The 27,294-nt window shown below is 48.7% G+C and overlaps 1 protein-coding gene across 4 annotated transcripts in view; it reads left to right on the forward strand.

Moving 5' to 3' along the window:
- LOC144142439 (uncharacterized) overlaps nt 1-27,294 on the forward strand; it is a 242,202-nt gene that overhangs the window by 172,977 nt on the left and 41,931 nt on the right. For all 4 annotated transcript variants that reach the window (XM_077673960.1, XM_077673951.1, XM_077673969.1 and 1 more), the window contains 3 exons: nt 17,901-18,542; nt 19,256-19,521; nt 19,770-19,835. In XM_077673960.1, coding sequence (XP_077530086.1) covers nt 17,901-18,542; nt 19,256-19,521; nt 19,770-19,835 — 974 coding nt within the window. The remainder of the gene's footprint in view (nt 1-17,900; nt 18,543-19,255; nt 19,522-19,769; nt 19,836-27,294) is intronic.

A 27,294-nucleotide genomic window follows, 5' to 3' on the forward strand; every position in this document is an offset into this window, starting at 1 on the left:
CGTCCGGCCACTCGCTGGATAGCTGGAATGTCACTGCAATGACTGCGCTATCCTGGGTTTCGGTTTCAAAATCGCCGATATTTGCTGGCCGCTTGCGGCGCCTACACGCATATTTCAGCTGTTGCATTTTGCGTGTTGCTTTCTTTTTAAGCAGTCTATACGAAAATAGGCACTATTCTCTTTCCGTTGTTCAAGAGAATAAAATTTTGACGGCAGTTGGCGTTTAAGGGGATTTTCTACAGTGTAGAAATACGGGCTGGTTGGTGCATTTCTGGTGTACATGCTGGGTGCCAAAGGGAGGTGCTAAAGGCAGCATAAAAGATGTCGGCCGAGTCGCGAGGGGGGGATACCGTTAAAAACCCACGTATAATACGGACCCGCGTATAATACGAGGTGTCATTCGGGGACAGCAAAATCAGAAAAAAAAAAGTTTTCATCCGCATATAATGTGAAGTAAAGAGCACAGAAAACACTTATTTGCACTGCAGTTACCGTTCAGTCATCGTCAGTTTTCGCTGGCACTGCCTCCCGCATCCGTTCAGTCATTGTCAGGTTTGCTGCCACTGTCTCCTGAAGTCGCCTTGTTGGAGATGTCTTCCCACAGAAAGTGATCCTCAGTGCCATCAAGGGCATTCGAGATGCCGCAGTTCTTAAAAGAGCGACTGACGAGCTCCGCTGGGATGCTGGCCCAGCATCCGCGATCCAGCCGCAAAGCACCACTGGAGAAGCCCGCATCAGCCATCCAGTAGCTGTCACTTACGGGTCTCCTGACCTCATCCACACTTGGTAGCAGGACCTGATGCAGTCTTTGAAAGGTTTGTTGATGCAAACGTCTAGCGGTTGCAGCTGGGATGTCATTCCTCCTGGAATGACAATAAGTTTGGTGCGGGGTTGGCGCAACAACTTCTTCGCGGAATCGGCCAGGTGGCAGCGAAAGGCGTCCAACACGAGCACTGACGGGAACTCCCAACAGTGCTCCAGGCCGCCGACACCACACAGACTTTATCCAGTCAAGCACCAGTTGCTTTCTCCACCAGCGAATGCTGCCTTCGGTGACGCCGAAGTGCCGTTCTGCGGCGCAATTCCTGATGGTCTAGGCACATAAAATAACTTTTCTTTTAATTGCAGCTGATTACAGTTGAACCTCGTTATAAGAGACATGGATGTAAGAGACAAATGAGTATAAGAGACACTATTCACCCACATGGCTGGCTGCCCTATCTTTCCCATTAAATTGACCTCTTTTGTAGCAGACATCAGATGTAGAAGACAGTTGGTTAAAGGGACAAGTCATCCTTGAACTTTAATCATTAATCTCACTTGTAACAGACATTTTAACTTAAGGTGCAGTGCCACCATCACTAATTGTAGTTGCTTCTATTGTAGAAACGCAGGTGGATGACAGACGCCTGCAGTCGCTATTTATTATAACTTCAGCAAACACACTGTGGTTCAGTCAGCTATGGAATGATGATGAGAAGCCCTGCCAATAGAAATGCAACTTACAGAAGTGATTGAAGCTTACTGCCATTCACTGGATGGAGCGCGATCGCACATGCAGGCTCACCCACTCGCGTAGCTCCCAATCAAGAAGCATCGCAGATGTTGAATCCTGCAAGCGTAATGAATAGCCTGAGCACACAGTGAAAGAAGCTGTGCGCTCTGGCTATTCATCAGGCTTGTGAACTCAACATCTACGATTCATCTTCCACAAAGAGTGAAAGGAAAGAAAGCTTGTAGAATCGGTTGTAAAAAACAGTGTAAATAGTCATGAAGCAAACAAAGATTCAGAACTGTTTCATAAATTCTGGGGGCCGAACATAAATTAGAATGAACCTTTTGCAACATGCTGTAGCATTCCTTTGAGCTTATTTTAGTCATACGGTGCCCACATTGAACTAGGGTCTGATCAGTAAGTGAAAACATGGTTCTCTGCTTATAAGAGACAGAAACTGCTCCCCGGTACGTGTCTCTTATAAAGGGGTTAACTGTACTGCCTTCGTGCACCCGACATCGTGATAGACTTGCGGTGAACGTGCCGATCCTTCCCGTGGTCAAAACAATCAAAATGGCGCCGGCTGAGAAAAGCAGCAGCCAGCTAACGCCATTGCAAGATGGCGCACCCTCCGCTGAAACCGAAACCGAAAGTGCAAATTTTCGACTGAAGACTTTGGGATCCACATGTAATACGAGGCACAAATTTTACATAGTAAAATTTGGAAAAAAATTTGGAAAAAAATTTCGTATTATACGCGGGTTTTTACGGTATTGGTGGGTATGTAAACCCACATGAGACGCATAGAGTTTCTTAGTAAGTATACTAGAGAGGAAACTGCGCCTCGTAAGCCATGTCGTGGGGATTCATGGTAAGACCCCCTTTTTGGCTTGGGCTTGGCATGACAATTGGTTTCTTAAATGGTTTTGGGGATTTGCTTTCTTCACCATGCATTAACACGTTTACGAGCTATAAGGAAGCCGAAATCTTCCCTTTTCTGTGGTAGCCGCGTTCGGTGAAACAGCAGGCAGTGCGTGATCGCACCTGACGTTGCTCATGCTGCAGTCGAAGGACGCATGACTCAGCGGGTAATATGCCGCCGCAAAATTTGTAGCCGAGGAAAAGAAGAAACAAAACGTACTTCGACGAAGACAAAAGATGACCATGGGATACGACAGATACGGGCGCTTGTATGCGTCCTATCTTGTCATCGTGCACGACTGTTTAATGCCAAGTTAGCTTTTTTTCTTGTTAAACTAGTTGGCGGTCGGTGCACCAGTTCACCACGAAGGCAACGTTTTAATAGGCACGCTCAAAAAACTTTCCAATCTCTTCAAACAACTTTTTATTTCAAATAATGGTAAAATTAATAAAATCAGGGTCTCTAATGAGTTCTCCCTCAAATGGTTCGTGACTACAACCTTGGCCTGCGGAATAGCAGGCACAACCGTTCCTGCGAAAATAGGCTTTACTTCCTTTTTTCTTAGTTTTAAAACAGCCTGTTTTTATTTTCCACTTACATAATTGCACACTATTTTTCGCGTTTTTGTGGCACTTTGTTTAAATTTGCGGTCACTAAAACGTTTCAATCCAAGCCAATGATGAAACTAAGGCGAGCGCGATGTATAATGGTGGTTCATGACTACACAGACGGCCTTGAGGTGAGCCGCATAGACGCTAGCGCCAGATTCCTCTCTAGTGTATATTGTAAGAAACTCTATGATGAGACGTTGTGTAGTGCTCTATACAAGACTCAGCTACGGAAGTGTACTATGCGGAGGTCTACCCCGTGATGTCATTCATTGCTGTTAACTTGTTTGATTGCAGAATTCAGAGTTACTAAGCTCAGCACTTCTTGGATAACGTGCAGTAAGCTTCCCCCTAGCCCCCACAAATATCTTATCACCAGCAACTGCATTGCAAAACCAATCGCGACTATGTGGCCGTGCTGCAAACTGGTCTGCTTGTTCACCCTGCAACAAAAAGAGCTTTTTGTACCTTGGTTTTACGCTTTACAATAAAAGCTTCAGTTGATTTTAATTCCTTATTACCTGGATTAGCTTCACTAACTCTTCCTCTTGCCTTTAATTGACCTTAAAGGGGCCATGTAGACAAAAGAAAAGTTTAGTTCATTCGAAAGATTGCCTCGTTACAATCATACTGACACCGCTCTTAAAGGAGCCATGAAGAGAAAATACAAGTTGGGTTTGTTAGAAAGACTGCTTAGTCCCGATAACAATGATACCAATATCATCGCAATCTTCGAATAAATAACGGAGATATTAAAGAAAACGTGTGAAGCAGTCGCGACCCCCTAGCCAATTTCCCGCAACTTTTCTATGACGTCACGGAACCTTGTTTGTGTGATTGGCGGCAACCTAACCCACCTGTCGCGACGGCACATGACTGGACGTCTGTAATGGGGCCTCTAGTTCTATTTGACCGCATCACTTGAATGCTAACGCGCATTTAAGGCACTGAAACTTATGTTTTATTGTTGGCCCGTATGACGTCATTCTTGCTCATAACACGTCACCGCGGCGCAAAATTTGAAAGTTTTTAAATACTTCTTGCTTTTTTTTCGTTAACAAACATCTTTTGTGGCTGTAATGGAGCTGAGTGAGATACTGATTCCTGGTTCTTTCAAATTAAACGAAGTTGTATTTTCTCTTCATGGCTCCTTTAAAGTACACTTCTCTCAAATAAGCTATATAATTAGGAAAAAGGGGAATGGCCGTGCGACCCACTAGCTCATTTCTCACAATAGAACGTATGGTGTCATGTGCCCAGCTGTGCGATTAGCTGAGGCCAGCAGAAGCAAACGCAAATTAGGCCTTGCTTATAAACCTTGCCGAACGAGCTATTTGCACTTAAATGTAATGCATATTCATTTTACAGCAGTAAGAACAAAAAGTGAAAGTTACGAAAATACATGTAAGCACAGCAGTACCGATGTGCACTGCAGTTGGTACTAGGCACACTATGCTTGTTTTAGCTGCACGGCACTCTTCCGCTTTGGAGTTGTCTTACACGACACTGGCCAATTGGCATAAGCGACGTTGCTTAAGTGAACCTGTTTGTCGAGGATACCCCATGTTTCGTAAAACAATTACTTTATATACAGTAACAAAAACAAGCCATGTGCAAATACAGTCAAAAACAAAGCAACGGCGGACAACGGTCCGTGGATGAGTATGGTAGCGCCATGTGGGAGGACTGACGGTAAACAAGACTGCACAGTCTTAGAAATACGTGCACACTTTTCTTCATTGCTGACGTCGAGAAAACTCATGATTTGGCAGGGGAATCAAAATTTTAACCTAGATTAATTTCTCAGTGAATATGGCATCATTTGCTGCCGGACAAGTGCTCGGGGCACCATAGAACATGAAATCTTTCAAATAAAGCAAACTAGTATTTTGTCTGCGTGGCTTCTTTAAGTTTTCTACAAGCATGCCAGTTGCATGCGCATATGCTGCTTGCAACTGCAGTGATGTGAAGTCAGTGAAGCGTCGTAATGGCAATGTATGGATCGCATATGCGCTAGTATGAAGTTATTTTGACTTCATTTTTCGAAGCTTATTATGCTCTGCAAAGTAGCAAAATGAAGCCATATTCTTCGGGATGCAAATCTTCTCGCGTCTCAGTTTTCAGCTCGCAGTCTCCTTCTGACGACCTTTCGGTGGTTCTGTGAGCTGTGCACTCGCCGCAATTAATTAACCCTGTAGTGCCCAACGTATCGTATAAGATAAGCAATCTTCCTTTTCTTTTTTAACTCGCACATGGACCTTTCTATCGCAATGAAATGCCCACTGTATCATTTCTGATGCCTCCTGAGCATTTTTCAAAGAACTATAGTTCCATAACTGGCCACATGGAGTCCCACATAGTTTGCAAGATGGCTCCCTCCATTGTAAGCACGCCCGGCGTTTCTACACCTACTTTTTATGGGTATATGATACATTATATACCTGCTCTTATGTGTAGTTATACATATATCTACATAAAAATGGGTATATGACATATGTATAAAATGCAGTCAAACCTTGCTGCAACAAACTTCAGTGTAATGAAACCCCCGATGGAATGAATCTTGTAATTTTTTTTTTACTTCAAGTGTATGCACACAATGTATTTTCACCTTCTGTGTAACGAAGTACCCGAGGGGAAAATATCTTAGCTGGTTTCAGCTGGTCCAAGCTGAGATGGTTTATGGTTAAATTCCCAGCTTGGACCAGCTAGGCTTAGCTGGTTACAGCTGGACATTGGCATCATCTATTTGGTATGGCTGGTTCAGTAAAAATTGCTACAAGGACACCATGAATAATAAGATGAGCAAAAAAACTGTTTATCTTTCGCCATAAAAGCATTACAGTTAACTAACAAGGTGTTTATTTTTCGCTATATAAGCGTTACAAGTGCAAGCTTTTTTTGCAACCTCCACACAGCTTGAATTTTTTCCGTCAACAAACAAGCCATCGCAGTGATAGTGGGCGCGACATCAACTTGCGGCTGTCTGCCCCAGAAGTCGATTGTGGCTGCAAAGAAACAAGAATCGATTTGCATACATTGTACATGCTATGATGTAATATGGTATATCTGTGGTTAGTTAGCCTGTAGGGTGCGTTAGTGGGAGCTATAGTAGGCGACAAATTAACTCTTTGAGGGTCACGGCCGTACATGTACGGCATTGGCGAACACTTTCAAAATGGTCATTGACATACATGTACGGCATCGCTTGTGTCTTTAAAAAGCGCGCCTTTTTCGCCAGCTTCTCTTGCTTGGCATGTGCTGCCACACTTCAGAAAAACGTCAAATTTTTTTTCTTGTGCCGATGGCTCTTCTTTTTATTTTTTTATGATTTACTTCAGCGGCGCGCCGGCTATCGCTTGCGCATCCGCTAACGAGGGGGTGCAATGGGTATTGCCTACCAGACGTCCGGGCGCCTCTCGCTTCTTGCGCCTGCCACAGACCAAGGTCGCCTGCGAAACTGATGAGGCTCTTTTCTCCCTTTTTTTTTTTTTTTTTTAATGCAGCGCATTTCAGTAACTCACGATGTCACCCGCGTTGGCGTCCGTAGTCCGCGTCCGCATCGCTCCCCCTACACTATATAAAAAAATAATACTTGCCGGCGCCAGGTTTCGATCCTACAACTCTGCGGGCGGAACGCAAGGTGCACGGTACTCTACCAACTGAGCCACAAAGCCGACACAGAACGGAAGGTTACGAACGTGCCTTATATCCTTGACTCATTCAACCGTCGGCCAGAGGTTCGCCCTCTCCCCCGCGTCCTCCTCGCCTTCTCTTCGCTCGCAACGCCCTCTCTCGCCGCGTTCGGTTCGGGCGCACAACAGGTGGGGACGTGCGCAACACCCTCTCTCGCCGCGTTAGGTTCGCGCGCAAGAACAGGTGGGGCGCTCGCATCGCGCTCTCTCGCCGCGGTCGGTTCGCGCTTAAACCACATATGTCGTTCGCGCGCGCTGCGGTCGCTAACATCTGTGGCGTGATCGTGACGTCAGCATCACGCGTTCGCGTGGTGGCGATTTCGGCGCTATAACACTCTCTCGCGAGGGGCATTGGATTCGATTGGAGTGGCTTGGATTTGGATTGGATTGGATTAAAGTGGATTGTGTTGCGTCATAACCGCGCCACGTTGCGTCATAGCCGCTCCACGTTGCGTCATAGCCGCGGCAGGGGGTTCACGGCACGTTTCACCATCGACTTCATCGACAATGTCTACGCTGGAAGACAACAATTACTACAACAACAACCAATACGTAATCCATACGACTTGCAGGCGCGCCCCCCCACAGAAATGCTCTGCATTTGATCGTGCCCCTCGCGAGGGGGATGTTTTTGGGATGATCCAAAAAGGTGCTCGTAGGTCCTTTTGTATTTTATGGGGCGTAGTAGTAGTAGTAGTAGTAACTTTATTTGAGCTCGAGGCGTGTTCAGACGCCAGACGGAGCGGTTCCCAGGTCGCGGGAACCGTATTGGGCCAGCAGCTCCTGGCCCCTGGCCGTCAGCGCGAGCTGGGTCGGCAGGGCGGGGCTGGACCGCAAGGTCTCCCATCGCTCGTGGAGTGGGGTAGGGGGGGTGGAGGGAGGGTGGGGGGGTATAGGGGCCTTTAGTTCAGTGCACTCCGCCAGTATGTGCGCGAGCGTGCCGCTGTTTGTTTTACAGAATGGGCAGCGGTCCCCCTCGTGTTCAGGGTAAAATGTATGCAACAGGACGGGGTGGGCTAGTGACCCCGCCTGGATGCGCCTGAGTATTGTCTGTTGCTCCCTGGTCAGGGTGCGGTGTGGCTCGGGGAGGGTACGCCGCTCGTCTTTGTATTCGTTCGTAATTTCTTTATATGTGAGTGCCGGAGTTGGGGTGTCCGTGTCCTGCCCTGCCCGGAGGGTCATTGCTCGGGCGTGGTAGTCAGCGATGACGTTGCCGGCTACCTTTGTATGGGCAGGCACCCATGTGAGCTCTATGGCTCGGCCCGGTGCCCTCTTTTTCGATAGTATTGTGGCTGCCTCTGAGGAGATCACCCCCTTTCTGAAACCACTGTAGGCTCTCTTTGAGTCAGTGACCACCACCCCGACGCCCGGTTGAACGAGCGCCAGGGCTATGGCCACTTCCTCCGCTGTCGTGGGCTCCTTAGTCTTTACCGCCGCGCTGTTGATGAGTCGTTGTGCATCGGTGACCACCACCGCTGCGCGATTGCTTCCTTTCACAAGAGAGGCGTCTACGTAGAGCACTCCATTTTCTTGTTGTAGTTGCTGGGACACTGCTTTGGCTCGAGCATGCCTCCTACCGTCGTCCTTGCCCGGGGCCATGTTCCGGGGTAGGGGCTTGGTCTTTAAGGTCCTCGTCCATTCTGTTGGTATGGTGGTCTTGATTGTTGCCTGTTCTTTGCACCATCCTATCTTGTCCAGCACCGCGCGGCCGGGAATTGTCTGGCTCAGGCGGAGACGCTGGCTGGATAGGTGGGCCTCGATGAGCTCGTCAACCGTGTTATGTACGCCCATGGCTTGTAAGCGCTGGGTTGACGAGTATATCGGTAAGCCGAGGGCCTGCTTAGTGGCCTTTCGGATGATGGTGTCGAGTGTAGTCTTCTGGGTCTTGTTGAGATTGAGATACGGTGCCGAATATGTAATTCTTGATATTATGAACGCTTGTACTAGCCTGAGGGCGTCGTCCTCCTTCAGGCCTCTGTTCCGGGTGGTGACTCTTCGCAGCATCGCAAGGATCTTCTCAGCACTGTTCTTAATTTTATCGACGGCGGCGTGTGCCTTTCCGTTATCTTGTAGGGTAAGCCCGAGGATTCGGCATTTGTCCGTCGGCGTGATCTTGATGTTGATTTGGATAGCGATGTCAGGCGGGAGCTGTTGGCGGGGTTTGCCGGGTTGGACCACGAGGAGCTCCGATTTCTGTGGCGCGCAGCTGAGTCCGCAGGTCCTCGCGTACTCGTGCACAGTCAGTGCCGCTGCTTGGAGGGTCTCCTCTATCCAACCATCGGAACCCGCTTGTTTCGTCCATATTGTAATATCGTCAGCGTAGAGCGCGTGACCGATCCCTTCAATTTGATCCAACAGGCGTGGGAGGGGTAGCAGAGCCAGGTTGAAAAGGAGTGGTGACAGGACTGCTCCCTGAGGGGTGCCTCGTTCCCCAAGTTCGATGGATTGCGATCGCTCGTTGCCCACCGAGATTTGCGCCGTACGGGAGGATAGGAAATCCTTGATATATCCGAAAGTGCGTGTGCCGCATCTCGTACCGTTGAGGTTCGTCAGAATGCTTGCGTGTGTAACGTTGTCGAAAGCCCCCTTTAGGTCTAGGGCCAGAATTGCCCTGGGGCTGTTTCTGGTAGCTTGCTTGATGACTAACTCGTGAAGTTGGAGCATCACATCTTGGGTGGATAGTTGTTTCCTAAATCCAAACATTGTCTTTGGCAGTTGATCGGTGTTTTCAAGGTGCGCTTGGAGTCGACGGAGCACCATCCTCTCCATCACCTTTCCCACGCATGAGGTTAGCGAGATTGGCCTCATGTTCTCTATGGCTGGGGCTTTTCCGGGTTTAGGAATGAATCGCACTTCGGCTTCTGTCCATTCTGGGGGGAGCTGCGAGCTCTCCCAAGCCCTATTTATATGTTCGAGGAGGGACTGCGCTGCTTTGCTGCTCATGTTTGTAAGTAGTCTGTATGTAATAGCATCTTTGCCAGGGGCACTCTTCTTATTACTATCGTCAATTGCTGACCAGAGCTCCGAAAGCGAGAAGGGCCTGTCTAGGTCCTCGTTATGGGGACCTGTGTATTCTTGTGGGGCCGGGTGTTGCCCCCGCTCCGTCTGTAGATAGTGCTCTTTCAGCGCCTTGATCAGCCGGTCACCATCTCCGTCATATGTGTTTAATACTTTTGTCAACGAGCGGTGGCTTGCCGTCTTGCTGCCTGTGGGGTCGATGAGGTGCCGTAGCAGCTTCCATGTCTTTCCCACAGACAGCTGGCCTTGGAGGCCGTCGCATATCTGTAGCCAATTTTCTCTACTAAGTTTGGACACATGTTCTGATATGTCTGCGTTGAGCTTAGCTATGCGGCGGGCGAGCTTTTTATTCCGTCTCTGTCTCTTCCAGCGCCTGGTGAGTGAATGCCGCGCTGCCCACATGTGGGCAAGCCTGCTGTCAACAAATGGTACCTTTGTTGTTGTCGCGATTTTCCGGGTGAACTGGTCGAGGATCCGCTTCTGCTTGTCAGCCCATTCCTTGTACGATAAGTGAGATGATGTCGTTTCTTCCGCGTCGTCCTCCGATTGTTGTGTGCATGTACGCATCTTGTCCCAGTCTGTGATGTGGGCTGTTCCCAGCTTGGCTCGAAAGTCAGGACCTCGTACTGTGAGTGTAACAACGCGGTGATCAGAGCCCAGGTCCTCGTCTTCACATTTCCATGTGACGTCGAGTGAACCGCTGAGCCATGACAGGTCCGGTGTGGTGTCTCTAGATGCGCTGTTCCCTCTTCGTGTTGGTACTCCAGGTTCGTTGAGTAGCGTTATATCCAGGGCCTCCATAGTCTTGACTAAGGCCTTTCCTCTCTTTGATTGAAACCTATATCCCCATAGTGTGTGTGGTGCGTTGAAATCCCCCAGGATCAGAAGTGGCCTGGTCCTGGCCAACCTCTTCGCATCCAAAACAACTCGGTCGAATTCGTATTGTTTTTGCGACGGTGTACAATAGACACTCATGATAAAGATTACTTTTGCTGTCGATTTCCTGCGCATGTATTTCAACCAGCGTGTGTTCGCACCCCGCTTGCGCTGTCAGGTGCTGTGTTGCTGCTATGCGATTTTCCACAAGAATCGCCGTCCCCATTGTGGTGGGGTCGGTGTACGTAACGTACCCTGGTACCTTCGGGATTCCTCTTGTCTCTTGTAGAGCAATGATAGCTGGTCTAAGTTCTACTGCGTTCATGTATAGTGCTAGTTCCATGTCTTTGTTCCGGATGCCTCTGCAGTTCCATTGGAAAATTGTCGTGGGCTCATTGCTGCCCCGCCGTCTCTTACTGTGCTTGGAGTTTGAGGTCATTATCCTCGCTGTTCGTGACTTCAAGCCTTCCGCGCCGCTTGGCAATGGCTTCTTTTATTCTACACATTCGTTCTTTCTTCAGTGACATGGATCTCATCCTGATCTCCAATGCTGCAATACGTGATGCATGTTTCTCGTACTTAACTTCAAGTGTGCCGAGCCGGTCTTCTATGCGCCTTAGTGCCGTAAGGATGACCGTTTCCCCGTGCGTAAGTTGCTTCTGCTCCTCTGCCGGCGGCTGTGTGGCTAGTTCCTTGACTGTAGTGTCCTCGGCTTCCATGGCCTCTTGCCTGTGTTGGGCCTGCGTCGTGCTTGAAGTCGGAGGGGGTGACCTCCTGCAGGGCATTTTCCGCGGGCCCTCCGCCGCTGGTATCTCTGCCTGGTCCTTTAATGCTCCCTGACCTGGTCCTCTTGTTACTAACTGTTCTAGCTTATTCATTAGCCCTTTGATTTGGGCGTTTTGTTCTAGGATGTGCGCGTTCTGTTTCGCGATTATTTGTTTTAACTCTGCAATTTCTGCATTTTCTTTGGTTGTTGACTGGGGAGGGGAAGAGGGGGAATTTAGGGGAGGGAACTCCGAGTCGGACGTTTTGGGAGACCTGCTAGCCCAGCCCACCTTTTTGGTTGCTGGTCCGCGTTGATCTCTGGGCCACCCCTTGGACCTCGAACGCCGCCTCCGTGCCGACGCCTCGCCATCCTCGAGCTCGTTCCACCGTCTCGAACCACTCCGTGCGGTAGACGCTCCTCGCCCCGCCGTCTCCCAGTGGCGGTTGCCACTCTGCACCGGCCTTGAGTGAGAGCGCCCCTGTCGGCCGCCGGCGCCACCGCGCATCCGAGATTGCGACCGGGAGCAGCTGCGCCGACGACCCCCAGCGCACCTAGTGGGCGTCTTCGATCTCGATCTGCTGTCCCGTTGGGGTCCGCCTGCAGGACCTCTGCGGTCGGGGCTTCGTCCCCGTTCTTGTTGGTTCTTCTGCCTCCTCTCCCATCGACGTTGCCGAACGATGAAAGGGGTCTTGTATCTTGCTCTGCAGGTTTTGTCTGCTGTGATGTGGTTGCCTCCGCAGAGACCACACTTGGGCTCGCACGCGTGATCCTCAGCGGGTCCGGCGGTCCCACATCCCCGGCAAATCTTGTCTGTTGGGTCAGGGCATACGTCGAGGCAATGCCCCAACCGGCCGCAGGCTTGGCAGGCCTCAATCTGTTTACGGTATAGCGTACACTCCGTGAGGAGGTTTCCGTACCTGACGTAGCGTGGAACTTTCCTCCCTGCGAAAGCAATCACCACTGATCGTGATTTGCCGATGCGGTTTGCTTGCAGTGCCGTTGGATTATATTCGTGAACCACGTGCTGTTGGATATCCAGAGCTGAGTCTTCAAGTGGTATATCGCGAATCACCCCCTCCACAGTTCCGTGGGGGGCGGCCTCGTACGCGCATACTTCGTATGTAGTCCCACGTACATCAATGCGCTCGACCGCATTGTAGCGATCGGCGTGTGCCGTCTATCGCTGTCGCATCCGGCGCGCGCGCAGCGGCTGGTTTCGGTATCGTCCTTCAGGCGCTTCCCGCTTTTTGCGCCCACGAAACTGATGTCTATCTGATTTCGATTCACTCAAAAGGTGCCGGCTTGTTGCTTTCTCGTTTTTATTTAGAATTTTTCTTGTGTTACTCATGAATAAACCACATGTATGTAACAACACAAACGATTTTTTTGTTATTTTATGGTCACCCTAAAAAAGTTGCGATAATTTTTTCTCGAAATAGATTCATCCGAAGAATTTCAATCAGTAATAAAAAAAAATCTACTCTGGGGGGTCGCATTTGGCGATAAAATTTGACCCTCAAAGGGTTAAATGCTTCCACCACTTCAGGCTGGAAATTATTAAACAAATTGTTAAAACCTTCATTTATAACATCTAACCTCACAAATACCGCTGAGTTTCTTTTATGATTATGATATGTTTATGATTAACTTACTGGCAAGCAGTAAAACGTGGGTGTCGTGGAAAACGGTGTTCTCGCAATTTCTCTTTGTGTCCTTGTAATTGTTCAGTTGAAGCCTTGTACATGGACCGGCTCGAAGTCTTCTATGTCAACTTCCGGCGCAGCATGTAATCGCTTGTTGTCGTCATGCAGAAATCTCACAAGCACAAACATCTTCCTGCACCATTCACACACGCACGCACGCACCCACACACGCACAGAGAGAGAGAGAGAGAGAGAGAGAGAGAGAGCCCAGGACCAGTGTCCAGCGGCAAGTGTGACACCAAGCATGCCCACGCACGCATGCATGCATCGCACCACACACAGTGTGCAGAGGACCAAAGTCGGGAACGGCAGCACCAGTCTTAACAAAAAATTTTCATTTGAAAATTACTTGAAAAACAATTTTTTTTTAGAACTAAGCAGTGTCGTTATAATTTCTACTTTGTTTTACACGTTTAGGTTCTATTGACTTGACTCGTGTCTGCTATTAGCTGTCCTTGATTCTACATGTTTTGTTGTGTTATTGGCCCGTATTTGCGTCTCTTTCGTTGCAATGTGCATAAAACATCAAGACAATGGGTCCTCAGAAGCGGTACCTTGACCTTGTAGGCAGCATTGACGATATTCCGTACTCCATTAGGAGGCTGGAAAGAGGCCCAACATAACACAAATGCGATTCCTATCGAATGCGACATATCTGTTTCCTTCGCCTAGTGCTTCTGCGAGCGCAGTGGACTTTGATACACCACTGTCGCCGCTACGGCCTGATGACTGTAACAAGCTAGAATAAGTTTTAACAGGCTGAAACAAGCTAGTTTGGCTCCAGCTGGGCTGACCCGCCGCGGTGGCTCAGTGGCTATTGTGTGCTGCTGAGCGCGAGGATGCGGGTTCGTTTTCTGGCCGCAGCAACCACTTTTCTGATGGAGGCAAAAAGTAAAAACGTCTGTGTGTTCGAGGTTTTGGTGCATGTTAAAGATCCCGAGGTTGTCAAAATTAATCTGGAGCCCTCCACCACGGCATGCCTCATCACCTGTGAAGTGTCGGCGTGTTATACCCTACAATCAATCAATCCAGCTAGACTGAAACCAGCTGGGAGCAGCTCGCCTATGCTGGTCTCCATTCATGCCAGCTGCCAGCTTGGGCAGCAGCTAAGCTGGTCCTAGCTGAGACCAGCTCCTGCATAGCTGGTCCCATGTTGGCAGCAACTAAGCTGGTCCCAGCTGGAACCAGCTGCCAGCTGGAAAGCAACTCCATTGGTCCCAGCTGGTACCAGCTATGTAGAAGGATGTCCCAGCTGGGACCAGCTGAAACCAGCTAGCATATTTTCTCCTGGGCCCCATTGTCGAAATTTCAATGTAATGAAGTTTCATGGACAACTAGGCACGAAATTTTGGTTGAAGTAGATTTTGGAAGACTCAAGCGCCACACGGAATCTCAAACTCGGAACGGCGACTCGGGCCGCCCAATGCTGTGGATGCAAAGAACCACGGAGTATGGGAGCGAGCTTCTTGCCTACAAGCTCCTTGCCTACAAGCAGTGTATGGCACCACCACCGCATGCTGCCGCATTGCCCTTCGTTCAAGTTCGCTCATGCTTGTTGGGTGCCATCGTTCCAGCAAATGTGTGGCAAAGCATTTGTGGGTCATTATGATATGAGCCTTGCGTGCGCAGTTTTTTTTTTTGCTTCTGCGATTGCACACTGGTGGAGGCTTCTGCCTTGGCTAGAAAGTGACTAGTGCCGCGCGCAGCAGTGGGAGGAGCTTGACGACTTCTGACAATGGTTGTTTCTATTCTGAGGGAACATTAACTCTTTCGTTACTGCGGAAAAACGTCCGATTTTGAGTGCTTACACAAAACTATTTTTCTCTCTTGAGCTAGTGGACACATTAAGCATTGCTATGCATGTAATTGTAGCTTATAGATTGCTCTTACAAACACATACCAGGAGTTTTGTGAAAGGTACAATTACAGTTTATTAGTCAAATAATAAAAAAAATGCACAAAAAGTATACAAGCAACATATATAGGCGATTGTAATGAGCCTAAAAATATTTTAGGAATTCTAAGATATACAAATTGTTCCTACATTTCTTGGCTATGATTCAATATATATATCAATGCTGTACACCAAGTTTTGTATTTTTGTGGGCCCGTTAACTTAGCGGAACTGACGGCTGTGCCACTCCTCGAAGCCACTCGAGTGTAAGTCGGTCATGCATCCAAGCACACTTTTTTGTGTTCTTACACAAAATCCTTTTCACTTTAGTGGTAAAAAACTAGAAAAAAAATCCAGTGCTCTTGAGAAGTGTCGTGCATCGCTCCGTAGCGGTAATTTGACACGAGTGCCAGGCTATCATGCAGGTGATAACGCGATATGACGCGGCGCATTTGGCAAAATATCCCTACCATACGTTGTCCAGACCCTACAAATCAATGTGTAAAGCCGCAGTCGTCAGATAGGAAGCCTGTTTTGTTTATAAATACAGACCAAATACAGTGGATGCCGTTTTCACACAACTCGCCACTACCGCGGGTTCAAATTTCACTCTTGGCACGGTCTCTGCACGCGAAATATCAACAAAACTTAATAAAATCGATAAATGAGTTGTCAATAGATACGCCAGATGGCGTTAGTTGTCCACCAGGCGCCGTTTTTAGGTTTAGTTAATCTCTCTCTCTCTCTCTCTCTCTCTCTCTCTCTCTCTCTCTCTCTCTCTCTCTCTCTCTCTCTCTCTCTCTCTCTCTCCCCACACAAACACACACACACTTTTTTTGCCTCTGACGGGAGCTTAAAGTGCTCAGGGATGCCGGCTGGCTCTGCTAGAGATGATTAGGCTTAGCACCACGGAGAATATTAGTTAAGCCCCTTTTTAAGCGTTTTACAATGCAAATTTCGCCCACATAATCGGCTTTTTCCCCACGTGGACGACTTCATTTGCCCCTCGTCTAGAAGCGGTTGCTGGAGCTACCTGCATCGCACGGGTGGTCTCCATGGCTGAGTCAGTGCACGTGTGGTTCACATTGCACGTTTTTGCGTGCAGAAGACGTTCCAGGCGGTTCACGCTGATGCGTGCGTAGACAGAAATAGTGCGCCAGCCGTGTATGCACGTCACATTTTCGTTTGCAGGAACTGCTTCACGCAGTGTTAACACTTCATTTTAACTGCAAATTTCAATGTAGCGAAATTTCAGTGTAATAAAGTAAATTACGAATTTTAGCGACTTCGTTACATCGAGCTTTGGCTGTACCTACATTATATATGTTATACAGTAAAACCTCGTTACAAGAGACACTCAAAGGAACCAAAAAACCTGTCTCTTGTATGCAATGTTGCTAACATGGCAAACAGGAAAACTAACCAAACCGCTTTCATTCAAACGTCTCTTATAACCAAGTGTCTCTTGTAACAGTGTCTCTTGTAACGAGGTTTTACTGTACCGTATACTTTTCATTGGCATATGATACATTATAACCTCGGGAGAAAAAAAATATTTTCAATGATGATGTAATAAAGCATTAGAATTTTTGTCTATTGTTTCCATTGTTTGGGCATTACAGGGTTAAGCCAATCTGAAAGTGTGCACTTCATAGGAAACGTCATAGGAAAGCAGCCAGAAGGATGTATGAGGAGGATGCATCCTCACCTAGTATATAGTAGCAGGGGAAACAGTTTTAAGTGCGATGCACTTTATAAGCGACCCTGAATCCGCCGTCATCCGCGCTCCTCCTCCTCTCCCCTAGCAACGTCGCGAGGAGCGGAGAGGAGCGTCTGTAGCAACGGCGCAGCGACGTCACACCCCACGTGACCCGCTCGCGCTCCGCCTCCCGCGCCGTGGCTGCGCGCGCCCGCGCCGGCTCCCGCACCGCTCCTCGCGCCGTGACGTCACACTCCCACGTGACCGCGCGCTGGCGCCTTTGCGTCTGCTCCCCCTCTCCTCGCGCCGTGACGTCACATGCTCTGCAGCTGGCGCGCCTCTCCCCCCGTTAGGTTTGCACTCACCCTCGGCGCGCGCCTCTCCCCTCGCCTGACAGCTCCCCGTCGCCGGTACTGCGCCTCTCAAGGCGATGGCAGAATTACTACGCCGTGTACTCTCGGCGCAAGAAATGCATTCGCACTTCCTCACGATTCCCTTCGGGGAGGTGGGGGCAATTTTTTTTCGAAGTCATATTTTTATTTACAATAATAAATTTGCAAAAGCACACCCAGTCTGGTCAGAACACCGCCTATGGACTCCTGGTTTTAATCTGCCAACTAATCTCACAATCTTTAGCTCTCTTTCATTCTAGAAGATTGCCATCAAGACATGCCCATTATGCCAAAACATAAGGCCAGACAACGTTCGAACAAAGCACATAAATCATGGGGAAGGTGTGGTTGGTGGAGGAAAGCATTGCTGCGAAACAGGCTATGGATGGGGACTTGTTATTGGGGCTTTGTTGGCCTCTTATTGGCTTAACACAATGATGTCGATGGGGATGCGGACCCTCCATGGCAGGCTGTGGGTTGCCGTCAGGCTAAACCCCCCCTCCCTATTTGAATACTCGTAGACATCCTGCACCGACATGTTTCGAACACATTTTACCTATTTTTGGTGCGGGTAATATGTGAAAAAATACTGTAATTGTCTGCAAGGCTGCCAAAGGCCATGGTTGCTTGCCTAATGCTTCTGTCTCAAAGAAGTGGAGGGCATCAGGAAGATTATGCTGGTCTGCAATCTGTTGCATGTTGCTCAGTCTGGGTATTTTGAATGTTGTGATCAGGGGACAAAGCTTGTGGAAAAAACGTTGACGGGAGTGTTCGGTAGGGATGTCCTGAGAGTGGAGTGCTTTATTTCATGTCAAATGTGCTTGTCTGGCAGGACGAGGAGCTACCGGAGGAGCCAGTGGGACATGTCCTGCCACTGGCCGCGAGCGCTCCGGCAGCCTCTGCCCCGTCCTCGTTGAGTCTCACTGGATGGACGACCCCATCCTCAGCACCGTCACTGCCGGAGCAGCCGGCTAGCCCCCCCATGTCGCACGCTGTTGAACCAGTCTACGGGGTTAGTGGGTCTGATGTTCTGCGACAGCAACTGGATGACACTGAGCAGCACCTCGGTGCCCTGCGGTGCTTGGAGAGGCAAGACCTTCCTCTGCAGCCTGCAGAGGCGGCTGCGGACCTACGGCCGTGTCTCAGGCGGTCGCCGTCTCCCAAGGAGCCGGTGTTTTCGCTTCTGCCCGTCACTTCGGGTGCTGACTTCCAGGGACGCCTGGATGCCCTGTGCAGCAAGTTGGCCCCTTCCGAGGGTTCCACGGCTGTAGAGGAGGAGCCTGAGGAACACGTCACAAGGCCGCCGCTGTCCCCGGAGCGCGTCGTGCAGTGGTCAGGGGAAGACTTCGGCGGGCGGCGCCTGAGGGCACTGCGCGAGATCGCTTCCAATGTCTCTGACATTGGGGACGCCCAGCCCGCGGTTCATGGGCTGCAAGCCACTGTCAAGAGCTGTGCACCGGTGCCTGCATTCAGGGTGGGTGCAGAAAACTCCGGAAATGGGCTTTGAGAGTGCATCGAATATTGGCACGTGTCGTGCAAATGTAGCCTTTAGCTCCAGTCCAGCTCACCTTGCCCACTGTCTAAAATACGAGCAACTGAGCGGGGGCAGTGCCTTTTGGCGGAAATTTGTGTGGGCTGCTTAGTGGGTGCATTTCGGCTGTTTCAAAGCTTACAAGTTACTTCCAGGCCCATCCATAGAAAATTCTGCGAGTCACTAGCTTGGAAACATTGAGTTAGGGAGTGCAGTTTCATTGAATCCCATGTGTGTTCTCTGGGGCACACAGGAATATTGTGAGAATGTTGTTGCTATACTCGGGTGCAAGTTAGGAACGGCAATAGTTCATGTTGTATATCACTCCACCGAAGCGACGGACCTGGATGTCAGCGCAGGCACGCGTTTTGAAACGAGATTGTGCTTAATGCGTAACGTCGCCGTCGTCTTCGCACCTAGTCTTTTTGCAGTCGCCGCAGGAATTTAAAGGCAGATTAAGTGTGAGAAATCACGGAAACGGCTCGTGTCACATTCAAAATACTCGCAGTAAGGCACTACTTGCGCCGCGCGGTGTAACAGCCGGCTGCGGTGATGAGGCACAGGGGCAACTTCCGTTGCCATTCTTCAGCTGTCCCCTAGTATGGGGGCATTGCTCAGTGGCGGTTTTGATTGCACTATGTGACATGCATGCCCAGGAGGCACCCCGTGGGCGCCACCCCCTTGGCTGGCGGTCCTCCACATCGCTAGCAGGAGGGTCATCTCCAGAGCCTTCCACAGGAGTGACGCAGCAGCCTCATCCAGGCCTGCCGGCTCGTGGGCCAGTAGACTTTGAACTGGACTTTCAACCCCATGCCCCGCCTTTGAAGCAGCAAGGATCAGCTGCCTCGGGAGGCGCAGCCTGGCCGCGGGCTGCGCCGCCTGCTTTGCCTCCAGAGGAAGACGAGGAGGTCCCCAGTTGGCTGTAAGTGCACATTTCCTCGCCCCCCCTTTGTGTCCACTGTATCAGGACACCCTGCTAGCATAACTCTCCTCGACCACAGGGTAGAAGGGAGTTACCGAACACTCTTGGAGGACATATACAAGGGATGCATGGGCAGGGTAATCCTTCACAAGAGGAGTGAAAAGTTCAGGGCATAAGTCAAGGAGGCACTGTCCTTTTAGGATTGTTTACAGCAGCCATTGAGCGACATATTTTTGCTCCCAAAACAGGGGTAACCCCATCACCTGGCCAGAACTTCTGCTTAACACGGTCTACCCTCCAATTGCTGTCAAGCCGTAAGTCAATTTTTTTTCTTCTGCTTTTGAAGGCATGCGCAGCGTTTATGTTAGCTTTGGTAAAGTAGCTCGCAGTGGTCTTTTATACTGATTTGTGATGCTGGCAAAGTTTGCATAAATGAAGCTTTAACGATGATGCTGGCTTTTGTGAACACAGTTATTTGCTCGATTCTAATACAATAATTTTTTTGATAAATGGGATACAAAAGTAATGGGCTGGCTTCGATTGGAGGATTTATGTTAAAATGTGCCGTGCTCATTCGTACCTGAAAATAAAAGTGGCGGGCACAGTTAGTGCTTCTAACTCTTTCGCTACCGCCGGAAAATTGACTAATTTTAGGGGTCCAAGAAAATATTTTTTTTCCTGCTAAAAAATTGGTTAGGCACTAATTGCAGGAACTCAAAATGCAGATTATTTAACGGCCTTTCCAATAACACCAGTTTTTTAAAGGTTTTTATATATCATAGTTGTAAAAAAAATATCAAAATCAAAATTTTTGTCAAGTTGTCGAAAAAAATTATAAAAGAGGAGTTGTGTTTATCAAACCACCGGTAGTAGAAAAAAATTAGAATATACATTTTGTAGGGAAACATTTCAAAAACACGCCCTAGAAAAAATGTCGACTTGCGCGGAACAGTTTGTCAGATTTAAAAAAAAATGTTAGCATGCACGGTGCTCGTGTCATGCGGTGAAGCCCAACCTCCAATTCAAAATGTGCAATTTCGGGTGGTTTCCTGGAATAAACCTGGCGGTTTGTCATTATCAAAGGCACCAATTTGCCCCCACATAACGTAAAAATATCATGTCAATTGCTGACTTTTCATTTACAGCGAGCACAATATTTGGGACTAGCACGCGATGTGGAAAAAACCATGCATGAAGTTGAAAACGGAACGCCGTGGCTGATGCTTGTTGTCGTTCACGGTCAGTTATCTCTCAAAACATAAAGCTGAGCTTTATTATCATCTTCTTACTCACAATTGTAGCCTTGCTCGCAAAAATGAGGTACGATGTGCTAGAATCGTGCCCTGCGATCTTTGGCCGAGTAGCAGTTGCGCGCTGAAAAAGATCAGCACAACGAGCCTCCTCTGTTGCAGCGCCACCTAACATTTTCAAATGAAACAGTACAAAAACTTCTTGGAGACTCCGTCCGAATAGACAGTTCAACTAAGCAGCAACATTAGACACCCGGATATACCGTCGCATGGAAACGAAACTGGAAGTCGAACAGCTGGCAGTGTAAGGCCGGTTTGAAGCGCTGTCCTCGGTGGAACAGATATCTGGCGACTGGGTGTGACCTTTTGACTTGCATCTGAAGTTCTTATCGCAGAAATCGGGTTAGCGTGGGGGAAATCAGGAGCGCCCTGCTTTGTTCGAGGATCAGTCGCAGACGCTCCAGGCGCCATGGCAGGTAGCCTTGAAGTTGGGTAACTGCGTAGTAGCGCTAAATATGAATTTCACGATGCATAAACGAAGCCGAAACTGTTGTAAACTGTTTGCGAATGGTCCTGGGGTAAGTAGAACTACCACAGTACTTAGAACAACGTGTGCAAAGGAAATAAAACTGCCTAAAACCATAAAGTAGCTTTGCAACCAGGCACTGCTTGACATTTTCAGACGACTTCTGGGATTATTACTGTCAGAGCGCGAACCGGACGATTGAAAATCGTTTGCTAGTTCCCCATTCACGCCCTGATAGCAAAAAACAAGCGCTGGTGCAGAGTAATTACGAGTTGCACGCATTCTTCGTTGGTAGCAGTGACGCGCGATGACCACGCCCCTTTTCCACACCCAGGTGATTCAAAAGCGTGTCAAAAATCACATTTCCGTAGCAAAAATGAAAACAAAACTTATTTTGAAAGGCCATTTTCTGATCTAACTCCGAACAGATTTACTTGTTCGAGAAACGCAGTGCTGCCACTCCTGCGCCAAATGCACCAATTTGCGCCAAATGAGGTATCCTGCGCCATCCTGATAAAAAACCACGATTTTGCAAGCAAATGCGCCAAAAGTGCGCCCTGTGTCGCGCCAATCGCCTGCAGCCTGTTACAAGGACTACTTCGCAGTGGTCTCTAGACATGTATAACTAAATCGGGTGATAACTTGAACTCCCCTGCACCCGTAATCGTGTTTTCCGCGGTGAGTTTGGTTGGTGCCGTCACTGTACCGCCGATACAGTGTTTTTGTCTAGCAAGTCATTGCAGTGCTGGCGTACCGCGGTTAAAAACTTTCCTTCTTGTTGTAGTTTCCAATAATTCCTGCTATAAACAATAGGTAGTTTTAGGTGGCGTTTATTGCCGGCCCTCTCCGCTCCGAGAGCCAGCGGGAGCGCCGTTTCGCGGCATGCGTGACGCGGTAGGCTGCAAGCTCTCGCTTCGCTTGTTGGGCTCGCGGAGGGGACCGCCACAAGTGAAGCGGGTCGTGAAAAACAGCCAGTCTCTCTAAAGCACGAACCTCATGGAGCGTTTTCTGCTTGCGAAAACGCGCCGCGTAAGCAGCCGCACGCTGCGCACGACGCGGCAACATGGCGGCGGCTTCGGCCGCGAAGTGGTGTGGGGAGCTCGAGCGACCACTTTTAAGCGCTCTCTAAAACACCGCTCAAGGCGCGCACGAAGTTGCTTGTGTGGTAAAGGAGCTTATAATGTGGGCGAAATCGGTACTATAAAACATCATCCGCGTCGCTAGTGAAAATGTCCGTGCAATACCTGCCGGGGTGGTAAGCCTAAAAACCATAGAGTTAATACTACTGCTAAAAACCGTTGACGGAGCCAGCCGGCCGTGACCGGGCTGTCTCGAGCACTTCAAAACCGCCGCCATGAGGCACGCGCCTCCCCATTAGCGCAAGTCGCCAGGCTCCTCCCACTGCCGCACGCGACGCGCGTCATTTTCTGAGCGTGGTAGAAACTGCCTCGTGCGGGGGTGAAAAAATCGCACGCGCAACGCCGACGCGCGTGAATCGCATGCAAAAGTGCTCCATGCGCATTTCTCGTGCACATTTCCAGCTAGCTTGGAAATGCGCACGAGGACTGATAGCAAGCGCCTGCATCTAATAAATCGAAAAAGTAAAACACGAGGGCTTGCTTTAACAATTAATAAACTAGAAAAGAGGCGCGTTGATTTTTTTGCTAGGCAGGTTTGTCGAAGCCTTTCAATATTCATTATCGTGTTGCATGTTGTCTTTTATCCACACCAGAAAGGAACTAAATACCTTGCAAATTATGTTTTGTTGCATTTTTGCTATTGCGTGGATACTTAGGGGATTTAATTGCATCAAACTTCTGGTGACTTCTAGCGACTGTTTCGAAATAAGTGGGAAAAAAATCCCATTGTCCCAGGAATGACAGGTTGGGCTATAAAGAGCCAAATATGGCTACTTTTTCTTGTGGTTGTAGAACTTTTCTTTATTGGCTATTTCGCTATTCTTGGGCTATTTGGAGAGCTGACTGTGAAAGCTATTTTTAATGCATGTTCGAGCCTGCCAACTATGAAGCGTTTTCAGTGACTCCTTGAAAAAGACTTCCCCTAGTAAGGACAAGAAGGGCATAATTCTTCAGCTGTGCCGTCCATTTGTGATCGCATGTGGGAAAAGCACCTTGAAGTGCATTCCATGACGACCTCCACATCAATTACTGGACGACGATACAGTTGAACCTCGTTATAAGAGACATGGATGTAAGAGACAAATGGGTATAAGAGACACTATTCACCCACATGGCTGGCTGCCCTATCTTTCCCATTAAATTGACCTCTTTTATAACAGACATCGGATGTAGAAGATTGGTTATAAGGGACAAGTCATCCTAGAACTTTAATCAATAATCTCGCTTGTAACAGATATTTTAACTTCAGATCCAGTGCCACCAGTCACTAATTGCAGTTGCTTCCATTGTGGAAACACAGGTGGGCAACAGACGCCTGCAGTAGCTATTTATTATAACTTCAGTAAACACAGAGCGGTTCAGTGAGCTATGAAATGACGATGAGAAGCCCTGCCAATGGAAATGCAACTTGCAGAAGTGGTTGAAGCTTGCTGCCATCCATTGGAGCGCGACCGCACATGCGGGCTCTCGCACTTGCGTAGCTCCCAATCAAGAAGCATCGCAGATGTTGAGTCCTGCTAGCGTAATGAATAGCCTGAGCACACAGCGGAAGAAGCTGTGCACTCCGGCTATTCATCAGGCTTGTGAACTCAACATCTACGATTCATCTTCTACAAACAGTGAAAGGAAAAAGATTGTAGAATCGGTTGTAAAAAACAGTGTAAATACAGTCATGAAGCAAACAAAGATTCAGAACTGTTTCATAAATTCTGGGGGCCAAACATAAATTAGAATGAGCCTTTTGCAGCATGCTGTAGCGTTCTTTTGAGCTTATTTTAGTCATACGGTGCCCACAATATAGTAGGGTCTGATTAGTAAGTGAAAACATGGTACCCTGCTTATAAGAGACATCTCGTATAAGAGACAGAAACTGCTCCCCGGTATGTGTCTCTTATAAAGGGGTTCAACTGTACTGGTCAATTTTTAGTGTTGAGAGATGCTTTGGACACATCTAGCAGTTGATGTTTAGTTGCTCCAAGGTGCTCCAAAATTAATAATTTGCTGATACAAAAATTGCTCCAAATCACCGTTCATCAGTGGCACCACTGGAAACGCGTGGAACGCTATGAAAAGGCGCTCCCAAAAGTATCGATTAAATTGATCGATTTTGATAGGCGCGGTAGCGAAAGAGTTAAAGGGGTACTGACACAAAATTTTGAAGGCGAGATAACTTCGGAGATAGATTGGTGTGAACACACATACATCTGCAAAATATCAGTGGCGAATACAGCCTAGAGCATATTTAAAATCAATTTTAAAGTGTGCGAAACGCAACCGAGCAGCCAGCAGAGGACCTCGCGCAATCGTCATCACCTGGTTATTTTGTAAACAACATCCAAACACGTCAAAAGTTTGTGTTTGCCGCTTCCGCACTGCCGGCGTTTTCCGCCGGCTCACCGCTCAAATCGGAGTGCGGAGCTTCTGCTCTCGAGAACGAACGACCCGATCGTTGGCGGCGGAGGCGTCGTGATTTCGTCGGCTCATCAGGCAGCTGGCGGCGACCAAACTTGCACAGCGATTCCAAGCACTATATTTTTATTACTTTTTATTTACATTGGACGGGAAAATGCGCCGGAGACACGGAAAGCCCACTGAGCGAGCCGCACGGTCGCTGTGCAAACGGCGGCTACGGCCGCGAAGTGGCGCAGGCCGGCACAGGTAGCTCGAGTGATAGCTTGTTACCGCTGCATAAAATTGGACTCTGGTCCCAACCATGGCAGCTTATATGCGAAAGGAGTTAATGATGCGATGGCGGGTTGCATTAAAAATTGTCATCTGCACCGGTTACGAGAGCGGCTATCGAATATCCGCCGCAGTGCTAAGACAAACATATCTGTAGGCGGACCTGTAGGCAGACTGGCCGGCTGCTCCCAGCGCACGTCTTGCCACCCACTGTCTCGAGCGTCGCACGTTGTTCTCTAGCCGCGGCAGCATTTGCACTCGCAGTGCCTTCACGTCCACGGTCACTTTTTAATTAAGCGGCTGCATTGAAAATGCTGCATTTTCAGCTGCATTGAAAATGCCTCTAATTAAACAACTGTCGCAGGCTGAAGCAAATGAGGTTTCTACAGGTGATAGGTAGGTCACTAGCTACTTATCGCACGAAAAAAAAAAAAAAAGAACAAGATGCAAAATTTTTGTGTCAGTGCCCCTTTAAGAGAGAGTGTTATGCCACTATAGTTCATACCGCAAGCTAAGTGCAACACTGTGGAGGCTACATTGTTGTCAACAATCCGCTCTCTCAGGGTGCCAAACTCACTGCGAAGGAAGCGACAAAAGGCGCCGAGGCCTTGCGGTTCCACCTTCCGAGGGGGGAGAGGGGAATGTCTTTTCAGGGCCCCCTTTATGGTGAGGTAGGCGACCTCAGTGGGCGGACTGTATGTAGCCTCAACAGTGCTGCACGTAGCTTGAGGTATGAACTATAGTATGTGCGGCCATAGCCAACCAAAGCACAAGCAACTCTGCCTCTGTAACATGCCCTCACTCACCGCAGGCTTTCCAATGGGGGGAAAGGCAACATGCCAACTTCCTGGAAGGTTTGAGCACAACTAAGTCAGCCGTTTCTTTACACTACGTTTTTAAGGAGGCTTATTCATTTTTGCAACACCCTGTGAAATAGTGATAGAATAGTGTACCTATGTATGTTGCTGCTCTTGTTAAACACCACAGGAAAGTTTTAGGGGCTCCAGCTGTCGGTGTCTCCTGGCGACGGCATGTCGTCGTATCTCGTCTCATGTAGTCACAGTACTAAAACACCAGGACACTCGTTTTTCAACGCCTCGCACTAGAACGTAATGCATACCAAAAGAACACACCGGTACACTCGTTTTCCAACGCTTCGCATTAGAACGTAACACGTGCTAAAAGAACACACCGGGACACTCATCTCCCAACGCCTCGTGCTAGAACGCTTTGTGCTTCGAAGACATGAGACTTTCACAGCAAAGCCTGTACCCCCCAACGGTTTCATCTCCCTGGCCAAAAACTCCAAGGTGCCAAGAATACACTTGTACACTGCATGCTTCATCCCTCCCCAGGTTTCACGTTTGGGGAGGTGGCCCGGGATTTTTTTACGGAGCTGTTGGCTGTATGGGCCAGCAACTGATGCACATATAAACAGTTATAAATTTCCTTTTTGGCGTTGGTGATTGCAAAGTATTCTCATCAATTTGAAACTCTGAGAACAAAATCACTATTCGCTTTTTACTAGCTTTGTTAACTAAAAAGGGCTACCCGCATGGGCCCCCAAATCCTCGCACCTGCATATGTCGGGCGGCTGCTCTAGGGAGCGTCCTCTCGAGGAGAAGGCAGGCACTGCTTGCACCCATTAACTGATTGGCCAGGTGTGCCCTTACCTCATCGCCCACCTAGCTGGCTTCTCTGCAAGTAAGCTGGGTGCTCGCAATACGTTCTGTGGACCTGAGCAGACCTTAGTGCCTGCTTCAGATCATTTTTCCTCCAATTTAATGCAAGGGAAACTCGAGTTAGACAAGGGCTCCTAGTGGAGTACACCTCCCCATTTTTCCCTGTTCATTGTCCTAATGGGTTTCATGAAGGCACCATGAAGACGATATATAACTTTGTTTTACGTGAAAGATGGGGCGGTGCATAATCCATGGTAGTATTGTTCAGCACGCAATGATTTCTGTTGCCAAGGAATTTGCATTTAATGGGGCTTATTTCAATCTTCCTGCTGCCTAAACACTGGCGTACTTGGTTGGGCTGGGATAACTTTGGCACTACTGTACTCGCACACATATACAGTTGACCGATTGTTCAGACGCCTAATACCCATGCCACACGTACACGAAAAATGACATTAAGTGCTTAATGCCTTAACTTTTAATGCCATTAATTC

This window comes from Haemaphysalis longicornis, unplaced genomic scaffold (assembly GCF_048455015.1).
Source record: "Haemaphysalis longicornis isolate Haplotype H1 unplaced genomic scaffold, Haemaphysalis longicornis Haplotype H1 scaffold_1, whole genome shotgun sequence".
Taxonomy (NCBI): domain Eukaryota; kingdom Metazoa; phylum Arthropoda; class Arachnida; order Ixodida; family Ixodidae; genus Haemaphysalis; species Haemaphysalis longicornis.